Source organism: Gymnoscopelus braueri (assembly GCF_963280865.1).
Source record: "Gymnoscopelus braueri genome assembly, chromosome: 6".
NCBI classification, from domain to species: Eukaryota; Metazoa; Chordata; class Actinopteri; order Myctophiformes; family Myctophidae; genus Gymnoscopelus; species Gymnoscopelus braueri.
Genome location: NC_137607.1, coordinates 44458556 through 44481004, shown reverse-complemented (window position 1 = coordinate 44481004; position 22449 = coordinate 44458556). Strand labels below are relative to the sequence as shown.

The following is a 22449-nucleotide window of genomic DNA, read 5'->3' as shown; positions in this document are numbered from 1 at the left end:
TGATTGTGTTTGTGTGTGGGGGCGTGTGTGTGTGTGTGTGGGTGGTAAGGGCCAACAGTAGAGGGCAAACATAATTGAAACTGCCTCTCCGTACACATAGAGGTACTGTACAGTATGCTGCACGCACACACACACACACACACACACACACACACACACACACACACACACACACACACACACACACACACACACACACACACACACACACACACACACACACACACACACACACACACACACACACACACACACACACACACACACCTAATTTAGCCCTGTAATGAAATTTAGTCCAGGCCAACTGGAGGGCGACAGGTGAGCGTTTTTTGACAGCAAAGGTCTTGATAAAGCAATTCCTTTCTCATCTTCATTTCGTCCCTCTCGCTCTATTCTGCTTCAGTCAGCTCACTACCTGTGAGGCAGTGTGTGTGCGTGTGTGTGTGTGTGTGTGTGTGTGTGTGTGTGTGTGTGTGTGTGTGTGTGTGTGTGTGTGTGTGTGTGTGTGTGTGTCTGACAGAGTATGTGAGGACGCATCCAGTCAAATGCACTACAAAATTCACAAGGCTCATTTAGGGAGTGTTGGCAATAAAAGAGAGCTAATGTGTCATTTAGCCAGGATGTCTTCAACTGGAGGAGGGAGGTAGGGAGGGGGAGAGAGAGAGAGAGAGAGACGAGAGAGAGAGAGAGAGAGAGAGAGAGAGAGAGAGAGAGAGAGAGAGAGAGAGAGAGAGAGAGAGAGGGGGGGGGGGGGGGGAGGAAAGGAGTTACAACAAGTGTGATAGGTCCATCATTGTTGATTACTTTGTGTTGCAGTATTAACAACAGAATGATGTAGCATGTTATCAACCACTTAAGCCCTACACGTTTTGTCATAATGATGAATAGTGATAATAGCCAAGCATTGTAACACAGTTGTGAACTTGTAGATCAGCTATTTTTGATCATTGTTTCGGGGTATTGTAATGTATGGCTAAAGGCTTAAAAAAAACTCCTTATGTCAGGACACCGCTTTTTATACTCTTAAGAACAAGCAGAACTTCAGCTCTTTCTCTCTCTCTCACTCTCTCTCTCTCTCTCCTAAAAAAAAAACTATTAAACTTTTTCAAAAATTGCTGATCTACACTGTCGCAATGTGTCGCTTCGGCTATTTTGCTATTGGTCGTACAACAAAGTATACAGCGGTTAAACTATTGTTTTCATACAAAGATACAGCTTGAGGAAGTGAAAGGATGTCATTTCAAGGATGTGATGTGTGTTCTTAAGTCAAAACCAACAGATTATAATCTTTGTGATGAATCCAAAGTACTGTGGTTGCTGCCTGCCAGATGCAGACACTCTCACAGCAGATGTGAATGGACTTGGGTCTTTGAGCAGGATGAAAACACATGCTCCCCTAGTTCTACAGCGATGTTGTTGCTGTCTCTATATCTGTATTGATGTCGAGACTTGAAGCTTCCTTGAAACGAGCACCAGCCGTGAACTTTGCAGAGAGATTCATCTGATTTAGTACGTTGTACACGATTGTCAAACAACGCTCTATACGGAATTTTATGTAAGAATTATCAAAGACTTATTGAGGGGAACAATTCATGTACTGCTCTGTGTGTGTGTGTGTGTGTGGGGGGGGGTATCTGCTGGCACAGAGTTAGAGCCTTGAGAAGGCTAGTTAAAAGTGTTGCAACCTTCTTTCCAATAGTGGTGCAATCTGAGCATTAGTGTGGACCTATTATAGTGAAGATATAGTTGAAAATGGGCGAAGTGCTCCTTTAAGTTGTCAAACTTCACCACGTAACGGAAGACACCTTAAGGTGCTTGTACACGGCACTATTTGGTCTTATACGATCATTACCTGTCACACTGGGTGACGTGCAAAAGGTAAAATAATCGCGATAATCCACCTTGTCAGCCTGCGCGAGATGATTTGAGTCTACCTGCCACATTGTGCCACAAAACTACAACCTACATCTGCTGACATACGTCCAGAAAACTAAACAAAAAAGAAAAGGGAGCTGATAATATATTATTTTTCTTCACAAGACGGTCTGCACGTAGATAGGGATTACTAGCCTGTGATTTAACACACGAAACCTGCAAAATTTGCTGCAGTAATTATTCTGGTTAACAGTAGCAGTTTATGCCAACACAGTTTTAACATGTTGGCAGATGTAATAACAGCCTGAAAATCAACACAGTATAAGTCACACCAGACAGGTTGATAATCACTCGTATAGATGCTGGGTCAAGGGCAAGGCAGCATGCACCATGGTGGATTCGAACCCCTAGACTCTGAGGCGGTGTACAGGTACTTTACCCATGCGCCACCTGAACCGAAACGACCTTCTGGCTATATGTAACAATCTCTCTAATCACAAAGTGGCCCTTCCCTGCCACCACACACACACACACATTTCTGTTCACCCTTTTTGTTCTCCTTTCCGCTCTTCTCTTCCTTTATTCCGTCTCTGTATTTCCCCCTCGTCCTTCATTCATCCAGGGCCCACGGCAAAAGTCATTTTCCCACACTTCAGTAACAGAGAAGGAAAGGCTTCCCCCGTTGAGAGACAGCTGGAGAGAGTGAGACTGGCACATCAGTCAGCGAGCGCTGACAGCCCTGATCCTCTGTCACATCTGTCACAGCAGGGGGCACATGGCGGTGTGCGTGCCCAGGTGCGTGTTGTTTGTGGGCACGGATGGATGATGGATGTGGCAGTGTTTGTGTGTGTACTTGCATTAGTATACTTGTGGGAAGGCAAAATGTCCCCACAAGTATAGTAGAATTTGAGAAATAAGACATTGTGGGGACCATTTTCTGGGTCCTCAAAGAGAAAATTGTTTTAAAAGATGTTTTTTTTGGCTTACAAAGATTCAGGTTGGGGTTAGGATTTAGAAAAGTATTTTTTTTGCCAATTATTTGGGGGCCCACTTGCAATACCCTCGCGGCCAACCAGCGGTCCCCGGTCCACAGGCTGAGAATCACTGAGATATTCTATTCTTTGGACCATCTGAGCCCCTCTATTGCAGCAGACCAGCACAGATGGCAGCAGTATAAGGCTTCCAGGATATGATCTCTTGAAGCCTCTGCTTCTGTCAGAGAATTATAATTTTCGGCTATTCGAAAAATGTTCCGACAGATTGTGACAAATTTTGAAAGATTTTAGTACTTTTACTTTGCTACAGTAAGTATATTTGGATGCAAGTACTTTTGTTTTTTCAGGACTTTTACTTCTTACAGATTTTTTTATATTGTGGTATTGCTACTTTTACCACAAAAAAAATGACTTTTTCTCCCACCTGTAGTTTTTACAGTTTTCTCTCCTGGTAATCTGCGTGACTCAGGTCTGGGTCACTAAGCCCCTTAGGATCAACTCAGACTCAGGTGCTGTGTTTATGCTGTCACACACATCCCCCTGTGGTTACCACGGAGACTAAAATGGACAAAGACTAAAGTGTGCAGGGAACAACCAACAGACACTCTGCCCTCTCCAGATCCCAGCGGGGAGCCGTCAGCTGTCAAGGTTTGCCAGACAAATTCTTCCACAAAAAGAAAACAAACAAAAATGCAGTATTTTCTTGATCTCTGAAAAAGTTCAAGTACAATCGTTGGGACGTGATTGCAATGATAAATGCTGCAGGCTAATATTACTTCATCAGAGCATCGTTATTATTCCTCTCACTTCTCTCCACTAAAGGTGATTTAAAAACGAGCATGAAGGTACTGACCTGCCCCCTTGGTCACCACCAGCTTGGGTTTGCTGCGGGCTCCGTCACCCTTGGTGGTGTACGCTGCCACCGTGATGGAATAGGTGGTGTCTGGCTTGAGCCCTCCGATGACCATTTCCTGTAGCGGACAGGAGGAAGCAGGGAGGAAACAGGGGAAGAAGAGTGGGGGGAAAAAACGTGTCAAAACAGGACTTAAAGAGAGCTCTTTTACTTTTACTAAGCCACTTCCTTTAATGCAACATCCCCATCTAGGTCAAAACATCCCCTCGCCCTTCTCTGGTAATTTATACAGGCAGCATGCTTTTAAAATTCAACATTACCCTTTCACGTTATTGGACAGCATTCCATTAAGTTATGATAAATCTTCAGAGATGACAAGACAGTATTGGTGGGAGTGAGGGGGCGGTGTGCAGGCAGGGTAAATGTAAGCTTGATTTATACTTAGTTTTGCGCACCAAAGATAGCCGATCTGCAAGCTCACAACACGTAGCAGGTGGGACGTGTTGTGAGCTTGCAGATCGGCTATCTTTGGTGCACGACACCCACGCGACTAAGTGTAAATCAGGCTTAAATGCAAAGTGGCCTCTTCTTCCGTTCACTCAATCGCTCGCCAAGCCGACGAATTAACTGATGGATGCCGGCTTCCGTGTGAGACCTCATTGGGACATTAACTTTGCCTGGAGTCCACTTTCTAAAAGTGGAAGAAGCTCCGGATCAATTCTAATGAATCTTTCAAGAGGAGCATCCTCTAAATGATTTTTTTCTTTTTTTACAGGCTGGTCGGCATTAGCGATGGGAGAGGTCAATGAAGGTAGATGAGCTTTAAGTGCTCGGGTGGGATTCACGTCATGCGGGTGCACGTGGGTTTTGGGACGTGTGTGTGGTTGTGTGTGTGTGCATGGGGGTGGGTGGGGGACACAAACAAACCAGCAAATGACATTTACTGAGGTTTAAAAGGGTGAGTTATAGTCAGAGGTGTATCGAGGCAGCCATTTGAGGTTTTAGGGTTCTTAGACCGAGCTACTGGACAATTATCGTAACTAGCGTCTTAAGCTTAGGACCCGGAGAACAACAAAAGATGCAATGTATTTGGAAGCTGGAGGAAGAGATGTCGTAAATCACAATCTAAAGCCCAGTCCACGCCAGTGATTTGTAATGCAATGAGTTGCAACTTGTAACCACTTGCAACGGAATTCCCGAAACTGCGCTGACCTGCAACAGGGCTATTCAGACCCCTGCAATTTCTCGTATTGCGATGGTCTCATTGCATCGCAAATCATTGGTGTGGACTGGCCTTTAAAAACCACAAAAGCATAGCGAAAAACAAAATAAAAAAGTGACCACAGCAAAATCAAAAACCAAAAATATTCACGTCACAGTACAAGACAAGCAGACACACCACAGCAACACACTCACGCGCACACGCACACGCACACACACACACACACACACACACACAGCACATGTAGCGTTAAGCATTCCAGAACAGCAGGGTAAGTGGATATTGCATCAGCCGACATTTTGCAGCAGTGTGCATGGAGGCGGCAGCATTAAGCATTGGCAATTACAGTACAGAAGTCTGTGTCCTTGGTAATGACGATGTGCACATCACTAGTGGAGCAAGAGAATTGTTTAACCCCAGAGATGGAAGCAGACCAACCTCTGAACCCATCGGTTATCCACACTTGTCCATCAAATGGTGGGGAAGGGTATGATGTAAGCTCAGTAGAGCTGGCTTGATGCAATACCCACTATTATAGATATCCCCCCAACCCCCCGCCGCTACGCAAAAGCACTCAGGCGAAAACTCTGTACTCACATATTCAGCTGTATCGTCCGTTTCCCACTGCCCCCCGCCCCCCGCCAAAGAGCAGAGGAGCAGAGCGCAGCAGGAGAGAGCGTTTTGGTTTTAGGAGAAGGAAAAAGAAAAGAGAAGGGAAGAAACAGCAGTGTGAGAGAGGGAGTAAAAAAGAAGACGGGAGAGAGGCCCGTCGCGGTAGCGGAGGTGAGCGAGCGCCGAGGCGCTATCAGAAGCAGGTCACTGGTCATTTTTCACAAATTCACACGCCTGGCAGCCATTTTGCTCTTATGGCCGTTAAGAGTGAAATGGTTACTGTGCTGTGAATACAGTCAGCTTGTATTGAGAAGCAGCTTGGGGCTTATGTTAAAGGAACAGATATGATGAAGGCCAGGTGTGATTAACTGAAGGGATTAGGGGCCGTGTCCACATAGAACGCCTTTTGAGTTGGCAGCACCAGTCTTCCTTGTATTTCTGTTAAAGACGTGCTGGTGCGCTCCTCTTCCCAGCGCTGACGCCCGCCATTTTTTGGTGCAGGGCCCTGGGCTCTTCAAGCTGGAAACAGTTTAACTTTTGGAAAGGAGCGCCGGTCATTTGATCCTGCTGGTTGTATGTGACAAACTGATAACTTAACAGCCCAACATTGAATCATTACTACAACCACTTCCATGTTTACATTGTTTCATCTACGCTATTTGTGCTAATAACGCATTAACAGGGCGTTTGAGCAGTGAACACCTGAATGGTTGATAGTTTCGAACAGTGCGGGAATCACGTTGTGTGCGAACACTATGGACATGATATCCAAAGCGCTCCTCAGCTGAAAAGGCATTCTCTGTGGATACGGCCCATCAAGTCTGTGTTTTAAAGCTAGTTTTGTGTGCAGGCCTGGTGGTTCTCAAAGTGGGGTCCTTGAGAGGGGTTCCAGGGGGTCCCCAGCAACATGAGGACCAGTTTAAACCACTTAACCCCCATATTTCAACTATTTTTTATCGTTTGAAAGTTTTCACCTATAATGACATGGCCAAAATATTAAAGCCAGTTGAAAGTGATAATAATATCAATGAGAGAATGTGTACAAATGACTATTCAGATCATAGGTTTCACACTCTCCACCTACAGTACAGACAGTTATAGAATGATGTACTAAATCTAATCTAACAACAAAAGATCTCTTATGGGGGTCTCCTCTGGCTTAATGCAGTACATATAGCTTTGGGGGTCCTTGACAGGAACATGTTTGAGAACCACTGGCGTACTGCAGCTAAGAGAGCATCGACTCCACATCAAAGGAAGTTTTAAAGCAAAACTCCAGGGAGGCCACAGCCAGCGACAGCTGACGTCTAAACTCTTAACGCAAATACAAGGAGCGTAATAACATCACGCTCTTAGAACGCAGATCTTGAACTACTGTAGCATGTATTCTATTTCAGTGACATTTAATTACCTTGTGCTTGCTCGTGTACGTCCAGAAGCACATTTCTTTGCCTAGCGCTTATGCATCATAATTCAAGGGACATGGGAATATTCACTACATCTATTGTCTGGGTTGCTGACCCTTGCACTTCTTTTGATTGCTTGCATATGATGTTGCCGATGTAGGAATTTAAGCTTGTTTTGCTGCTTGTGCTCAATTTTTAAGTCGCTCGGGATAATAGCTGAATAGCTGAATGCCTAAACTCAAAGTAAATTCAACATGGGTGGCGTTCGTTCGCCCACAACAGACCATTATCATGTGCAAGAAATACAGTACACTGCGATTCATTTCAGCCATGAATGTGTCTGTCGCATTGCGTACTGATGTTTTCCTTTCATTTTTCTTTTTTTTGCATTCTGTTTGCCCCTATTTTCTTCAAGGCTGTAATTTCCATGTGGATGATTGCTGGCGCACAAAAAAGGAGAACACACACTTTGGCTGTGTTCCTCTGATATTGTGTTGACAGAGGTTTTGTCAGAAGAAAGTGGGGGGAGTCCATTGTACAGGCTTCTATTATAATTCTAGCTGTCAGAGGAGGCAAGATTTTTTGTGTGAAATGCCTTCATACCAATTTCACTTCTCCCCCTGGATGCAGAATACTATAATCAGCATTTTTTGTGCTTGATACCAAGCAGTACAATCAAGCATTTGGTGGCAGAGGTTGCCATGATGCCAGAGCCTCGACATTCCTAATAAAAGGCAGGCGGGGAGGACAGCAGAAAGGGGCCAGAGTGAAGTTTTGATTACAGCTCTTGTTGGGGTCCGAGGGAAGAGAAGATTGCAGTGTTATGAAATGAAATCCAACTGGGGAAAGCATCCGTATTGCCTCCCATGTTCCCATATCTTACAGACATATTTTCACAGCCCCTGATAAAGCAAAAAGAGGCAAGTGCGCATTTGCAGTTTGCGTGTGAGCAAAAAGTGTTTGTACAAATACCTTTTCCGTTTATGTGTTGGCAAGGCTGTTGCAAGTCTCTGCCATTGTGGCACGGTAAAACTCAGGAGAAATGCTACATCTTGTGATGATTAATCTAATAAAATCATTAATGCAATCATTCTAATGAGCCTGCCCTCCGCCGATCCCTTCCTATGCTTCTTTCCTGTATTTTATTTATTTCTGCATTTATTTCATGGCTACTGCAATGCTTCAGTTTCCCTTCAGAGGACGAATAAAGTCTATCTAACTTAATTTAATCTGATTTAATCATTGTGGTCCATGAGCATTATTTGACTACTGGGTTTTAATCATTGTGGTCCATGAGCATTATTTGACTACTGGGTGAATATGTATTATAACAACTATGTCAAATCTGTTGGCTTCGAAGAAACATTTATCCCTGATAAATGGACTGCTAGCCTGCACCTAAAAATACTCCAAATGGGTCAAAGGTTTATCCCACTTACAAAAAAGTAAGCAGGAGTTGCACTAGAATGGGATTTATTTTTTAAATCATAAATGCCTAGGAGGTTGAGCTATGCTGTTTGACACTAGCACTAGTGTGCTGATCTACGGCACTCTGCCAATATCTCAGTGCCAATATCTCATGTTATAGCACTCCCTCTTGTGTATTATAGTTTAATTAAAACACAACCATATGGTAACTCAGAGTGAAATAACACTGCAGAGAAATGTAGTGTGTTCGATTAGCTATGATTTTCATAATGTTCTGACATTAATGGGATCCAATGGCTCCCTCGAACATCTAAAAGCCTACAGTATGCTTAGGAAAATGATTTGGCAGTAATGTCAAGTTACGGACCACAGGTTGGGAATTGCTACACTGTAAACCAGTGGTTCTCAGGGGGGTTTTCTGGGGGGTCCCCAGCTAAATGTGTTAATACAGCATCACAATAATTTGAACTCCTTTATCCATATTTTAATGTTGGCTATTCAAAATAGCAGATATAAAAGCTCACAGCTTGTACAGTACATCTGTGAGCTTGTACATCTACTATTTTAGAAATATCTTGAAAGCATTTGATTATTTTTTTTTTAACATGAATCTTCTCTTGTGAAAATGAACATTCTACATAATGAATACTTTCTCCTTTTGGTGCTTAAAGTATATTTTGATGCCAAAACTTTTGTTCTTTTACTCAAGTGAATTTTGAATAACAGACTTTACCTGTAACAGAGTATTTTTTTACAATGTTGTACTGATACTTTTACTTCATTAAAACATTCGAGTACTTTTTACACCACTGGTCCTTGGCACGAAAAAGGTTTGAGAACCCCTGCTGTAAACCATAGGTGTGTCTCATAATAAAAACGAGGACGGGTGGCGAGGTGAGATGGGTATTATAATGTACCTGTGCGTCGGCCAGCATGACGTCCTTGATGAGTGGCAGGCCGCGGGACTCTCCGTTCTCCACGCGCACGTAGTGCACCTGGTAGCCCCTGATCTGGCCGTGCTGCTTGCCCGGGGTCAGCGACCTCCACAGGACCTTCAGAGCCGTGGAGTTCAGCACCTCCACCTCGACGCGCCTCGGAGGAGCTCCCGGAACTGTGTGGGTGGGTCACAAAACGCAATGTTTAGGTCAGTGGTTCTCTCCCCTCCCTTTTACCCCTATCCCCCCAGCTATAGTTAAACATTTTTTTATTTTATAGATGTTGTATTTTGTATTTTATTTAAAAAAAAAATCTTTATTGCTTTTAATTTTGTAATATTGATTTAGCTTTCTTTGCCAATGTATTGTACTGAAATGTGTTTTCATTCTTGGTTATTTAACAAATTGGTTTTGCCTGTTTTATGTTGTATTGAGTACTAGTGTCTGTGGTGTTTTGTGATTGTTTGTTACGTGTGTGTGTGTGTATAAAACATGTTGGAAACATTCAATACAAATATTTGAATAAAAATAGGTCAGTGGGTACCCCCGGAACGCACTTTGTGGAGGTCCCAGGGGGCCCCGGAGCAAAATGTGTTAATATACCAATCAAAATCGGTTTAACCACTTTAACCCTAATATGTACATCTGCTATATGGAAAATAGCCGATCTACCAGCTCACAACGTGTCTCGATGCGACACTTTGTGAGCTTGTAGATCCCCCCCCCCCAAAAAAAATATCTCAGAATCCATAGTTTTGTTCTCTTAATTCCGAGGTTATATGTCCGAATTTTGAGGGGGGAAAAGCCCACAAGCACACACATACACACACACACACACACACACACACACACACACACACACACACACACACACACACACACACACACACACACACACACACACACCCCATCAAATCAGGCTGAAGGGCAAGAGTGATAGACAAACCCATAAACACAAGAAAACAACAATCACAGACATACACGCCTCCATGATTGCCCGGAGAAAATAATTATCCCCTCTCCCCATCTTCCTCCAACTCCATGTAGGAGATTTGTTTTCCTTTCTTTCCTGATTGATGAAGCTCGCACAAAAACACATTTCACCCATCGATTTACACCTATATTACCTGTGACGTGAAAATAAAACTGATTCTGATTCTAGGTTAATTGGTATTTACTTGGTATCCTATAGTTTAAATGTACAGATTGCTATTTCAATAATTAGATTATTGTTTCGACTGATGCTAGGTTCTTGGTTTCCCTGGGATCTTAGTTTTTACTGAGGTAAGACACTGTCTCTAAATCAGGGATCTTCAAGGTTTTTTCAGGCCATGGACCACTTAGCTGAGAGAAATGAAGCAGGGACCCCCACTACATATTGTATTCATGTTAAATGTGTGTTTTCAGACATTTAACCACACAAACCCTCAATAGTAAACTTGACGTTTGGCTCGGTACTTGGTCTGCTCTTTTTTCCCTGTACACCAAACCTCTTTGCCGATAAATAGACTACAATCTTGCAGATCTGCTATTTCCGGCTAATGTTCCCCCCAGAATAGGGATGCGAGGGTTCAAGTGGTTAATGTAAAAATAATAATAAAATAGAATAAATAATAAAGACCCTATCACACAAACATTTGGCGTCCCCCCTGCAGTATCTCTGGGGACCCCTAAGGGTCCCGGAAGCCCTGTTGAAGTCCCCTGGCCTAAATTGTGAATTGATTCTGAATTCTGATCTCCCCTCTCTCCTGCCCTCCCTTTCTTTCCTTCTGCCTGTCTGTGTGCAGTGTAGGTCTCCCTCCATCACCGTGAGCTCTTGTCACTCTCATAAGGACAGGTCTTCACCCCACTCCCAGACACATTGTGGGAGACACCTCTCTCATAACCTCAATAAAAAAAAAACAGTAACCCAGAGGGCTTTGAAGATGCGCTCGATCCTGGTCGGAAGGTTACCGGCTTGAAACCGGGTGGGGGAGATTGTGGTTGAGAGGAGACACGTGACATGAAATAAAATGAAAACCTGGGTCCTTTCCTGAACCACAGCAGTGAGATGGCTGCAGTCTGACCTCTAGCTGCTCCACTGGAGCTGCTGGGAGGTATAATATGGAATGTAGTGGACTGTAGTGGACAGCTCCCGGGTGTGGGTGTGTTCAATGAGTATGAACATGTAATGCAGCGTTTTTATGAGTGAAAAGTAAATGTCTTTTTTTCTATCTACCTTTTATGCCCCAAAACTGTGTTCCAATTGATCCAATGTAGTTATTTAGTCCCAAGCTCTCGTCAATACTTTTCATTGGTTAACTTTGTATAAGACCCACTGGCACAATTAACCACTTTTGCTTTAATTTCTTTCACATCTAGAGTTTGGGCCATGATGCGGCCCTCACACCTACATCGGATAGCCAAAATAGCCGATCTACAAGGTCATAATGTCCTTTTTGAAAGTTTGGATCCCGGGGAGACACCAAAGTTCTCTTTCGTGTCCAGAGCTTTAGGAACCCCTGCTGTAATGTGTTAAGTCTACTCCACTTTGATCACGCCTTGATCACGTTCCACGTCTAATTCATTAAAAAAAAAAACGAAAACATAATTCTTTCCCATCTTTTCCTCGCCTGCTCTGATTGCTTTGCCTCGGCACTTAGTACATTTGTTACATCGATCAACTGGGTCTGTATCGCGTTGCTTGTAATGTTGGTTTTTAAAGTGATTGTAACGGCTGGTCGCGTTTATTACACAAGTCCCTCATGGTAAACTCAGCTAGTCGCTACGGTGTTCTCCTGAATAGTAGGATACTATTAAAAGCCTACAGAGAACATGGGAGGAGGTGCACCACACACACGGCGGCGACAGCGGCTATAAATTGCACGAGGTTGGCTGGGCTTTAATAGTGACACGCTAGATTTCCCCAGGGTGATATCTACTGTTGGATGCTCTTATTTCATCTCACAAGGCTGGAAGTGCTTGATTTGAAGAGTGGGTATTAAATGTGTGTAAGTGTCTGTGGGACACTGTCAATCTCGGTGATGTATGCTTGTAAAGTACATACACCGTTAGAGAAACACACACACACACACACACACACACACACACACATTTGTAATGCTACATACTCGTGAGGACATCAACATTTTTAGGAAAATTTTCAAATTTTAACGCTAAAGCGCCATAATAGTAATGCACTGCGACACGTTGTGAGCTTGTAGATCTGCAATTTACGCTGGGGCTATCTATGTAACCCAAGTGCTAAACCTAACCTCTACATGTCTAATTCTAACCCCAACCTGATTCATTTTCTAATTGTAAGAATATTTCTACAAATCTTACCATTATCTTGTGAAGACCAGGAAAATGGTCCTCACAATTCTCAAATTCTACTAAACTCTACTATCCTCACAAGTATAGCAGTACACACACGCACGCACGCGCGCACACACGCACACACGCACGCACACGCACACACACACACACACACACACACACACACGGACACACGGACACACACCTGTAAATATCTGTCTATATCTGCTTGTTATGATATATCAAATGACATGCGGACACAAGCAAACGCTAAACGGTTCCCTCTGTGATCAATCTCTGTTGCAGACCCGTAAGATGTATTGTACACCATTACACACACACACACACACACGCACACGCACGCACACGCACACAAGCGTTTAAGAACCACCGGGCGTATCTATTATTAGGATTAGGACAGTGAGTGAGTGGGGACCACCTACCGTCCTCGTCGGTGCGGCACAGCAGCGACTCGCTCTCGGGTCCGGGCCCCACCTGGGTGAAGGCGGCCACGGTCACCCGGTACTGGGTCCACTTCTCCAGCCTCTGGAGCAGCACCTGCTGTTCTGTGGCCGGGACAGACGGCGGCTCCTCTGCCTCGCCGGCGCCGGCCGCGCCGGCCTCCCCTCCCGGAGGCGGCTGCTCCCCCGCCGCCGCCACCACCACCACCTGGTGGCGCACGGTGTACCCCGCCAGGGCGCCGTTCTGGCCCTCCACAGGCGGGGGGCGCCAACTTACCAGCAGAGTGGTGGAGCTGGAACTGCTGCACTTAATGTCTTGAGGGGGGGCTGAGGGCTCTGGGAGGGGGGGAGGGGGGGGGGGGCGGGGGGCAAGGCAAGCAGGTAGAGAGGGGGGAGGGAGGGAGGGGAGGGGGGTAGGATGGGGGGAGGAATGGGTGGGGGGAGGATGGGAAGGAAAAGGAAGGGAAGGGGGGGTGAAAAACAAAAAAACAAAAAAAGATGGGAGAGATAAAGAAAATGATAAAACGGAAAAGTTTCAACTTAAAAAAGAAGAAAACAATGAGAACGTACGGAAAATGGAACAAAAGGTACGAAATGAGCTCAACATGAAGTAAAAACTAAATTTCAAATTAAAAAAACAGAATCTGGCAAATGTCAACGGAAAAGACTTCAAAAAGGACAATGACACAGGTGTTTGTAATAATGAAGCAAGATGGCCGAGATGCAGGGCTAACTCAACACTGTATAGGCCTGTTTAGCAAATAAAAAACTACCAAATGGGCCCTTTGTATGCTCTCAAGAGTTATAGGGGTCCTTGCAATTAATAATGGTGCTATAAAGCACTCCCCATCCAGTACTAAGGAAGAAGACTCTAAAACTCTAAAACATTCACTAGTTGCAAACATTTAATTAAAACATGTAGCATGTCGTTGCTGTCAGAGCAGAAATCTTGTATCTCCGTGTTTCAAATGTGTATGTTTTTTCATAAATGCATGCCTTACTTCGTTTTACTATAGTGTCATACTAAAGTAGCAAAAATAGCTGATCTACAAGCTAGATCTGCTCTTTTTGCTATTTTTTGTATATTTTTTAAGTTAAAGGTAAAGTGTTTAAGTGTGTCTGTGGGTTTTATACTGAATTAACAGAAGCTTGTGACTAAATAATAATTACATTGGATCCATTGGAACACAGGTTCTTGTTTTTCCATTTTCTGAAAAGTAAGTTTTTGGATCCCACCAGACTTTTAAAAATGTTTTTAACGGTTTTGGATTTCCGCCCGACAGTGACAATATGCTCTATATAGCTACGAGAGAAAAACACTTTTTCATACCCATCTTTAGAGATACCGGAGCTAAAAAGAAGCTCTACTTCTCAGCGTGAACAAGAAGGAAAGCTTCAGTGGGCCTATTTTGATTTGTAGTATAAAAGCTTTCCAACACAGTGGCTGGGGTTTTCTTTTAAAAATGCGGGAGCACTTCTTCCAACACATATTAAAAACTACACATCTGTGAACTTTCTAAATCACACTCCTCAAAAAGCCTCTACTTTCTAATCTGAGCCAAGGCTCTTACAGCTTGGACTCACTCGCCTGAGAGAGAGAGAGAGAGAGAGAGAGAGAGAGAGAGAGAGAGAGAGAGAGAGAGAGAGAGAGCGCTAGCTCTGTGCAAGGGAGTGATAAAATGTTCCACTGCTCATCCAGAGTTTGGTATTATACGGATAAAAGCACATGTATGAGAAGATTTCTATTCAAGTCGAACTCTCTCTCTGTCTCTTCCAATACTCCTTGTGCGAGTATAAAATAATTTCCCCAACCATCTTGCGGTTTCGAGCCAAGTTCATTATTACATTCGCATCTGTGATGTACAGTATTATTGCTGAAATAATTGGAAACAAAAGGAAATCATACCAAGACAAACATAAAATGCATAATAGCATTCAACGTAACCCGGGAGCAGAAGTGAAAATGAAAACCCATAGAGACAACAAGAACAGAACTGAACAGAAACACGGCATGTTTTCATTCCAAAACAACAGGGCTGGAGACATAAATGATAAATTGAGGCAGTGGCGGCTGGAAAAAATGAATTTGTCTTTTAACCCAGGTGACTCGAAAGAAGAAAAAAAAGAAACAAAGAAAACAACACAAAAACAGTTAGGGTTCCAAAATGACAACTCATAAAAAAACATGAAGAAGAAAAAACAGGCTACTAAGCATAAACGGGAAAACAACATTTAACTTTTAAAAAAAGGAAAAGAAAAAACAAAACTGAAAAAGCTCACAAGTAACTGACTACCTCATACGTACCTGGCTTCCACATACACTAACTGTTTAAGACTTTCTTACCAGCAGCACCTGACCGTGGAGTGAGTTCCACTCCACAGTCAGTGAGCAGCAACACTTTCCATCCAAGCTTGTCACAGATTCCAGTTCTGAACCTTATCATATCCCCGTTTTACCAATTGCCAATTAACACCGTTAACCACTTGAACCCGAGGTCCAGCGTGCCTATTCTGGGCGGGGAACATTCCCCCCAAAAAATCCGATCTACAGGCTCACAATGCGTGGCAAACGCGACGCATTGTGAGCCTGTAGATCGGTCCGTTTCACTAAGACAAGAGGGTTTAAGTGGTTATCTTACTGGTGGAGTTGTCCTGGTTTTGGACACGTTGTCGTGAGGTTGGGGGAGGGAGAATGTTGGGCTCTGTGCTGGAACCAAAGGACTTGTCTTATTCTCTCGTATCTTTGGGGGGGGGGGGGGGGGCAGGAGGGTCCACAGGCCTGTGAGAGGCAGGAAGCTACTGGGGGGGAAAAAAACCTACTCCCGTGACCTCCTCTCGCTTTCTTCCTTGGACCAAATGTTTTTCTTTCCTTGTTTCACTATCGTTTTATTTTTTAATAAATCCCATTCCATAGCTCTGTGTATCACAGCGTTTTGAAAGAAAAACACAAGAACAAGGCGCAGTAACAACAACACTGTGTTGTGTTGCCAGTTTCATAAAAGGTTAATGATTCTGACTGACTGCGTTGTCCTTTTGGGAAGGAGAACACAACAACAACGACGACAAAAGGACATATAAAGATGAAATTAAAAGCAGATTTCTAGCCATCAGAGAGCATCCTTTGCGTCTTAAGATATATATGACTGACTGTTCTGGCACACGGCAAATGGGACAGGACCACATGCCCCCAGCCCTTCTTCTCTGTGTCCAATGCGCTTATTTACTTACGGTCTTACTGGATTTCTGAGCCTTTCAGCTTCTTTTTCCTCTGCTCATATTGTATTCCACGTCAAGAGTGATTGCTCAGTTCTCCATCATTGTGCAGTAAGGAAGGCCTTTGGATCTGACAGGGGTCTGGCTATCGCTCCGTGCAGACCCCTCATGCCCGATAAAGGCTTAAAGACAGCAGGGCCAGCTAGGCCAGCGCCAGCGGCTTTGGTAAAACTGCATATCCCATGAAGACCGGTGGAGGGATTATAAATACTAGAACTATATGCCGACAAAAGAGGAGACTTGACTAATGCCTCGCCGGAGGCTCTTTTGAAGTCTCTGAAAAAGAGATTCTGAATGCTACAGTATCTGACAAATAATTAGTCATGTTTGTATTGATACCAGCCCCGACCCCCACCCCCCCCCATATTTGACTTTTAAGTCTATTGTCATGTTAAAGGGAAGCTCTCTACGAAGTGTGCTGTGTTAAAATGCACGCTGGTGTACCTAATCATTGTGAATACCTTAAAATGCATGTGGCATGGATTTAAGGTTGCATACAGCACTGAGGAAGGTAAACCATGTGAACCCTAGTGTCCCCATCTGGGGAAAACATAACGGTGAAAACGGCACGTCTAGAAGCTTGGAGATCAGCTATTTTGGCGAGGATATTTAGTGTAGAGTGAAAACAGGAGGGGGCCTAGTATAGAGCCGTGGGGGACTCCTGTCAACTAAGCATATAGGGGTCTAAGTTATTAAATCTATTGTGATGTGAAGGCAAAGTCTTGGCACAAGACCTCCTGTGTTAAATACATGGCGGTGTACCTAATGATTATGAATACCTTCAAATGAAAATGTCATGGATTTAGATACAGCGTTGAGGAAGGTTAAGCTACAACGGGTCATTCGCTCCATGTCAGACACAGATTGCCTAGTGCTTTTTACTATCGGGGTTAAAACTGTGTGTTTGTGTCATTTCCATCACCAATGACGAACCACGGGACACTGGTATTTGTGGATCATTAGAGGAATTAATCCGCTCCTTCATGCCAAATGTCCATCCCGGTGCTAAACAGGACTAAAATATTCTAATACATCTAAAAACCCTTGCATGCAATTACAGTAAGTGGGGGGCTAAAATGCTTGTTTGGCTAAATACAGGATTTAGAATCTGCCACTTTAATTTGAGAGATAACACTCGACTGGAATGCCGGCGGCTCAAAGGTAGAATCTAAATGTGTAACAAAGCCCGACAATCCAGGGGGCTCGGCCCCCGGAGCTCATCGGCAATGCGTGAAATGATTTCTGAGGCTATGAAATGGGATTCTTATCTGCCGTTCTAGGGCCACTGCAGTCCCCGCACTGCAAAAAAACTCCCACTAAATGCCCAATCCTAACCAGGGTCCATCTCGTTGTCCTCCTCCCTGTTGATGCTTGGGACGGAGACAGAGCCTGGGAGACTTCTTTTTTTTTTTTTTACCAGCTCTCTGGATGTGGACCCTCTGCCGAGGGCTGTGTCTGAACCGGGTCTCTCACGAAAAAAAACATTGTCTGAACCTGGACTGACTAGAGGAGGCATATCCCAGGAGGCGCTGTTTCTGAATGGGGGTCACTGCTACCAATTACGGCCGGACAAGCAAAATGCTTCTCACCCTTTACTAATAAGGGACCGAAGAGGTCTTATAAAAATGGATCGAGGTTGCTGCCGAGTTCAGTTAGGCATCACAAGCAAGGACGTCTCAGGGGGCAAGGTGGAGAGAATTATGTTGAGTCTGAACTGCCCACTGGGCTTATTCCAGTATATTAACCTAGGTATAGTGTATACTATAAATACCGTTAGCGCTTAATGAAAATCTCCCTAGAACACAATGTACGTAAATACAAATGTGCTTAATTTCAGTTCATTTACTGTAACAATATTGACCCATGTTTTACACTCTCTGGAGTTAAATCACCACTCAAGACTTAAGCAGTGTAAGCGATCTTTGCACTTGGGAGAGATTTTCATCAAGCAATAATACAGTATTGATTGTGTACACACCATACCTTTTCCATACGTCAACACGCTGTTTCTCAACATCTATTTCTCAAGCGTCGGGTCTGTAACTCTGAGAGTGTACAAATGGAACCAAATGGACCTGTGAGGGTCCATTTGGTTCCATTCGTACACTCTCAGAGTTAAATGAACACTGGGAGTTACAGACCCGAAATTGTTCTTTTGAAACCAGCACATTAACTGACAGATCGATATAGACAGTACATGTACAGTATTTTACATTGTACATGTGCCTGGTTTTCTAGAGGACCCTTGGCAACGTGATCCCCATGACAACAGCCTCCGGGAGATGCCATGATGGCTGAACACACACACTTCCAACGCTCTGTGAACAGGTTTTTCTTTTTGCACCAGAGATAATGTAGAGTAAAGTAAACAGTAGACAATTATACCGTCTGTCTTTCATTTGACTCCACAAGGGCTCTCCAGGCTGCCAGATAACATACCATAACATAAGGCTCAAATGCATCCAAGGCCCTGAAAATGGTTTACGTAGTTACGCTAACCACTTTGAACCTGGCTGGCATCTCTATTTTGGGCATGTCATTATAGGTGAAAATGTAAAAAATAAAATAAGAAGAAGAATTGCGAAAATAGCAGATTCACAAGCTCACGACGTGTCACAATGCAAGTATATAGGGCAGGGCTTAAGTGTCTATTTTTTCCACTTCAGTGGTCCCCAACCCTTTCTGGATCACAACGAAAGCGTTGGCTGCACACCCATCTGACCACTTAAATCTGACCATCTGACCAGCTAAGCGATCAGACCGGTTGGGCCACGTGCATTTTCAGAGCATTTTTATGTTAATGACCAATCAATTGATGGTGTTCTAGCTTGGATCAAAGGAGCTCACGTAGTATACTTTAAGTTCCTGTTGATCGTTATCACGATGAAAACTCATTTTATTTCAAGGTTTTAAATAAGAAATACCATGAGGTTTTTTTATGAATTTTATAATATTAAATTATTGTTGCGGCAATTACGGCAATTATTTGGGGGTCCCACTCGCAATATCCTCACAGCCCACTAGTGGGCCCCGGTGGCCCACAGGTTGGGACTCGCTGTCCTAAGCTAAAACATTTTGTGACACCACCACAGCTGTTTGTGAGAGGAGCTTTTTAACAAACATATTTGACCCGAGTTGAAATGCTGGGTGCGTATCATTTTGTGTCTGTTCCTGTGGCCCTCCTCCCTTTTCCTTCGCACGTTATTAATGTTCAAATATATCAGCGTGAGGGCAGCTGGCCCAGTCATGCAGCTGGTAAATAAGGCTTCCTCATTACACTGGAAGCCTCCGTATGAGTGAGAGATTGCGTTTGCTTGCGGGTGTGTGCTTATGTGCTTGTGTGTGAGTGTGTGTGTGTGTGTGTGTGTGTGTGTGTGTGTGTGTGTGTGTGTGTGTGTGTGTGTGTGTGTGTGTGTGTGTGTGTGTGTGTGTGTGTGTGTGTGTGTGTGTGTGTGTGTGTGTGTGTGTGTGTGTGTGTGTGTGTGTGCGCGCGTGTGTGCGTGCGTGCGTGTGTGCGTGCGTGCGTGTGTGTGTGTGTACTTGTATTACTGTACTTGTGAGGACCACAATGTCCCCACCAGTATGGTAGAATATACATTGTGAGGACAAATTTACAAGAGAAATGCTTTATGGTTCAATTTGTTTTGGGGGAGTTATGCTTACGATTAGGAAGAGATTAAGGATGGGCATTTGCCATTTGGAGTTATGTCTGATTTGTACTTAATTGCACTCCGGTATCGCGCAACGAAGATAGTGAATCTACAAGCATGTTCTCATGAATACAGTAATAAAAACGTGAGTGCGTGTGCGACGAGTGCGTGTGTGCGCGCGCGCGTGTGTGTCAATCTCATGTTGCCCCTCTCCAATGAGGTGTGTGTTTTTAATGATGGTCTCTGGCAGTGTCACACCAAGGTAATTGGATTCTTAGCTCACAGAGGCGCTGGAATATTCCGTGCAGATCTGCCAACGAGGACCTGCAGTCAAATGTCTGTCCCTCATACTACATGTAACCCAAATAGGTGTCGATTAGATTTGTGTCGTACGAAGGGGCCACCCTCGCATGCACACTTTGGACTCTCGTTGTTCCAAATTAAATTGTTGCTCGAGTACTGCACATATGATGCTGTCTTTAACCACATTGGGGCGAAAAATTGCTGATCTTACAAACTCACTATGAGCTTGTAGATGATAGATAGATCTGCAACTTTCAGGGGAGGGATCTGGTGTAGAGGGGATAAAAGGAGAGGGCCTAACATCTAGTCACCAAAGTACATACAGTACAGTCGGGTAGATTTAAGTGGTGAAGCTGATAGGCCTTTCAGTGGGGGGCCTTGTGGGCCTAATGGACTTAGCTCGGTGTGTGTTTTTCCTAAAAAAGACAGGCGGTTTCTATTGCCTGTGCTGCACGGCACCCGAGAAGACACTTAACCTGAGCGCCGTGTTTCACACAGAGCTCCATCGACTCACAGAGACGTCTGGTGGGAAAGCTGTTATTCCTGCTGAAACCACAGACATGTCAGATTAATATTTTACAGCGTCATGTAGAGAGAGCCTCCTGGCACGCTATTATTCAATTCTCTGATGGGACGTCTATCTTTTCTGGGGTTTTTTTCCTTGGTGAAAACAGACATGTATTGAAGGTTGTCAAGATGTACTGGTATCGGGGTCATTCTCAGGTCATTGCAAAGTAGGGCTAAGAAAATGTATTATTTTCTTAGCGATTATTTACTATACTTTACGATGAGCGCGTTTTTTAATATTATACAATATTAAAATGTTTATACAAAACAAATCAATGAACCACTCAGGCGTTATTTTTCACTCCCTTATGCCCTGCAACACTTTGTGAGCTTGTAGATCTGCTATTTTCACTACTTCTAAAATGTATATTTTACACTTATGACATGCCCAAAATAGGGATAGATTATTAATTGAATATTTTATTAGGCTATAATTTATAGATGATTAATTTATATTAAATAACCCTATTGCTAAGGGTTACAGCAGACTGGAGACCCCTGGCCTGCACCAAAAAAACAACAACAATAAAAACAACCACTTACCTCCAAGGGATCCAAAAGATCAAGTTATGATAGTTTTTGTGTCGTGTGTTTTGCGTCATGTGTGGTAGGGGAACAGTTTATTTTTGTTTGTCTTATTGTGTCTAGCCCTGAGTCTGTCATTGTTCTAACCCACCGTTTCTCAACGTCCGGTCCAGGGCCCACCAGGGGTCCAAATGGACCCTTACAGGTCTGTAACTCTGAGAGCATACAGATGGAACCAAATGGGCCCCTGAGGGTCCATTTGGTTCCATTTGTACTCTCTCAGAGTTAAATTAACACTGGGGTCCCAAAGATCACCCATTGTACACTCTTGGGAGCGGACACTCCCAAGAGTGTACGTACAGACCCCTAATTGTCCTTTTGGATCGCTGGTGGTCCTCCTCCTGGACCACCAGCCAACGTTGAGAACCTCGGCGGTGAGAGGTTAGGGTTAGGGTGGGCAGCCAATAGCAACACGCTACAGTTTTTTGTGGTGTGAGATATTCGAAGAAGCAGTATAGGTATGCTGCTCGTGTGAAATCTCAGAAAACTAATGTTAAGGAACAAAAAACTCAGCTAACTCAAAAACCTTTTCTCGAAAGACTCAACAGAAAAAGGGGAGGAAGAGGACAGAAAAGGTGATGTCAAGCCATTCCAAGGAGAGCTTTTTTGTTCCGTCTCATAAGGGAACAAGTGACGAGAGAGAGAGAGAGAGAGAGAGAGAGAGAGAGAGAGAGAGAGAGAGAGAGAGAGAGAGATGGGAAGGTACAGTGGAAGTAGAGAGGAAGGTGTATCCGATCCAATCCACCTGCCGCTTCCAGTTCAGTAAAACAACGCAAAAGAGGAGGGTAAGGGGACTCACAAATACACGTTAACAGTGGAAGATGTGCACGTACACCCAAGACACGCCAAGACAGAGATGACGAGGGAGGGAGAGGGGTTGTGGGAGGGAGGGAGGTCTGATGGACATATAGGTTGGTTTCATGCCTTGAGCATACAAAGTTCAGAGGGGTGGAGTAGTTGCATGATTCTCAACAGCACCCCCGGTGG

General features: G+C 44.0%; 1 protein-coding gene across 1 annotated transcript in view; it reads right to left on the bottom strand.

Moving 5' to 3' along the window:
- ptprsa (protein tyrosine phosphatase receptor type Sa) overlaps positions 1-22449 on the bottom strand; it is a 282355-nt gene that overhangs the window by 82675 nt on the left and 177231 nt on the right. Inside the window, 3 exon segments of the mRNA XM_080431352.1 lie at positions 3724-3841; positions 9309-9502; positions 13067-13420. Coding sequence (XP_080287478.1) covers positions 3724-3841; positions 9309-9502; positions 13067-13420 — 666 coding nt within the window.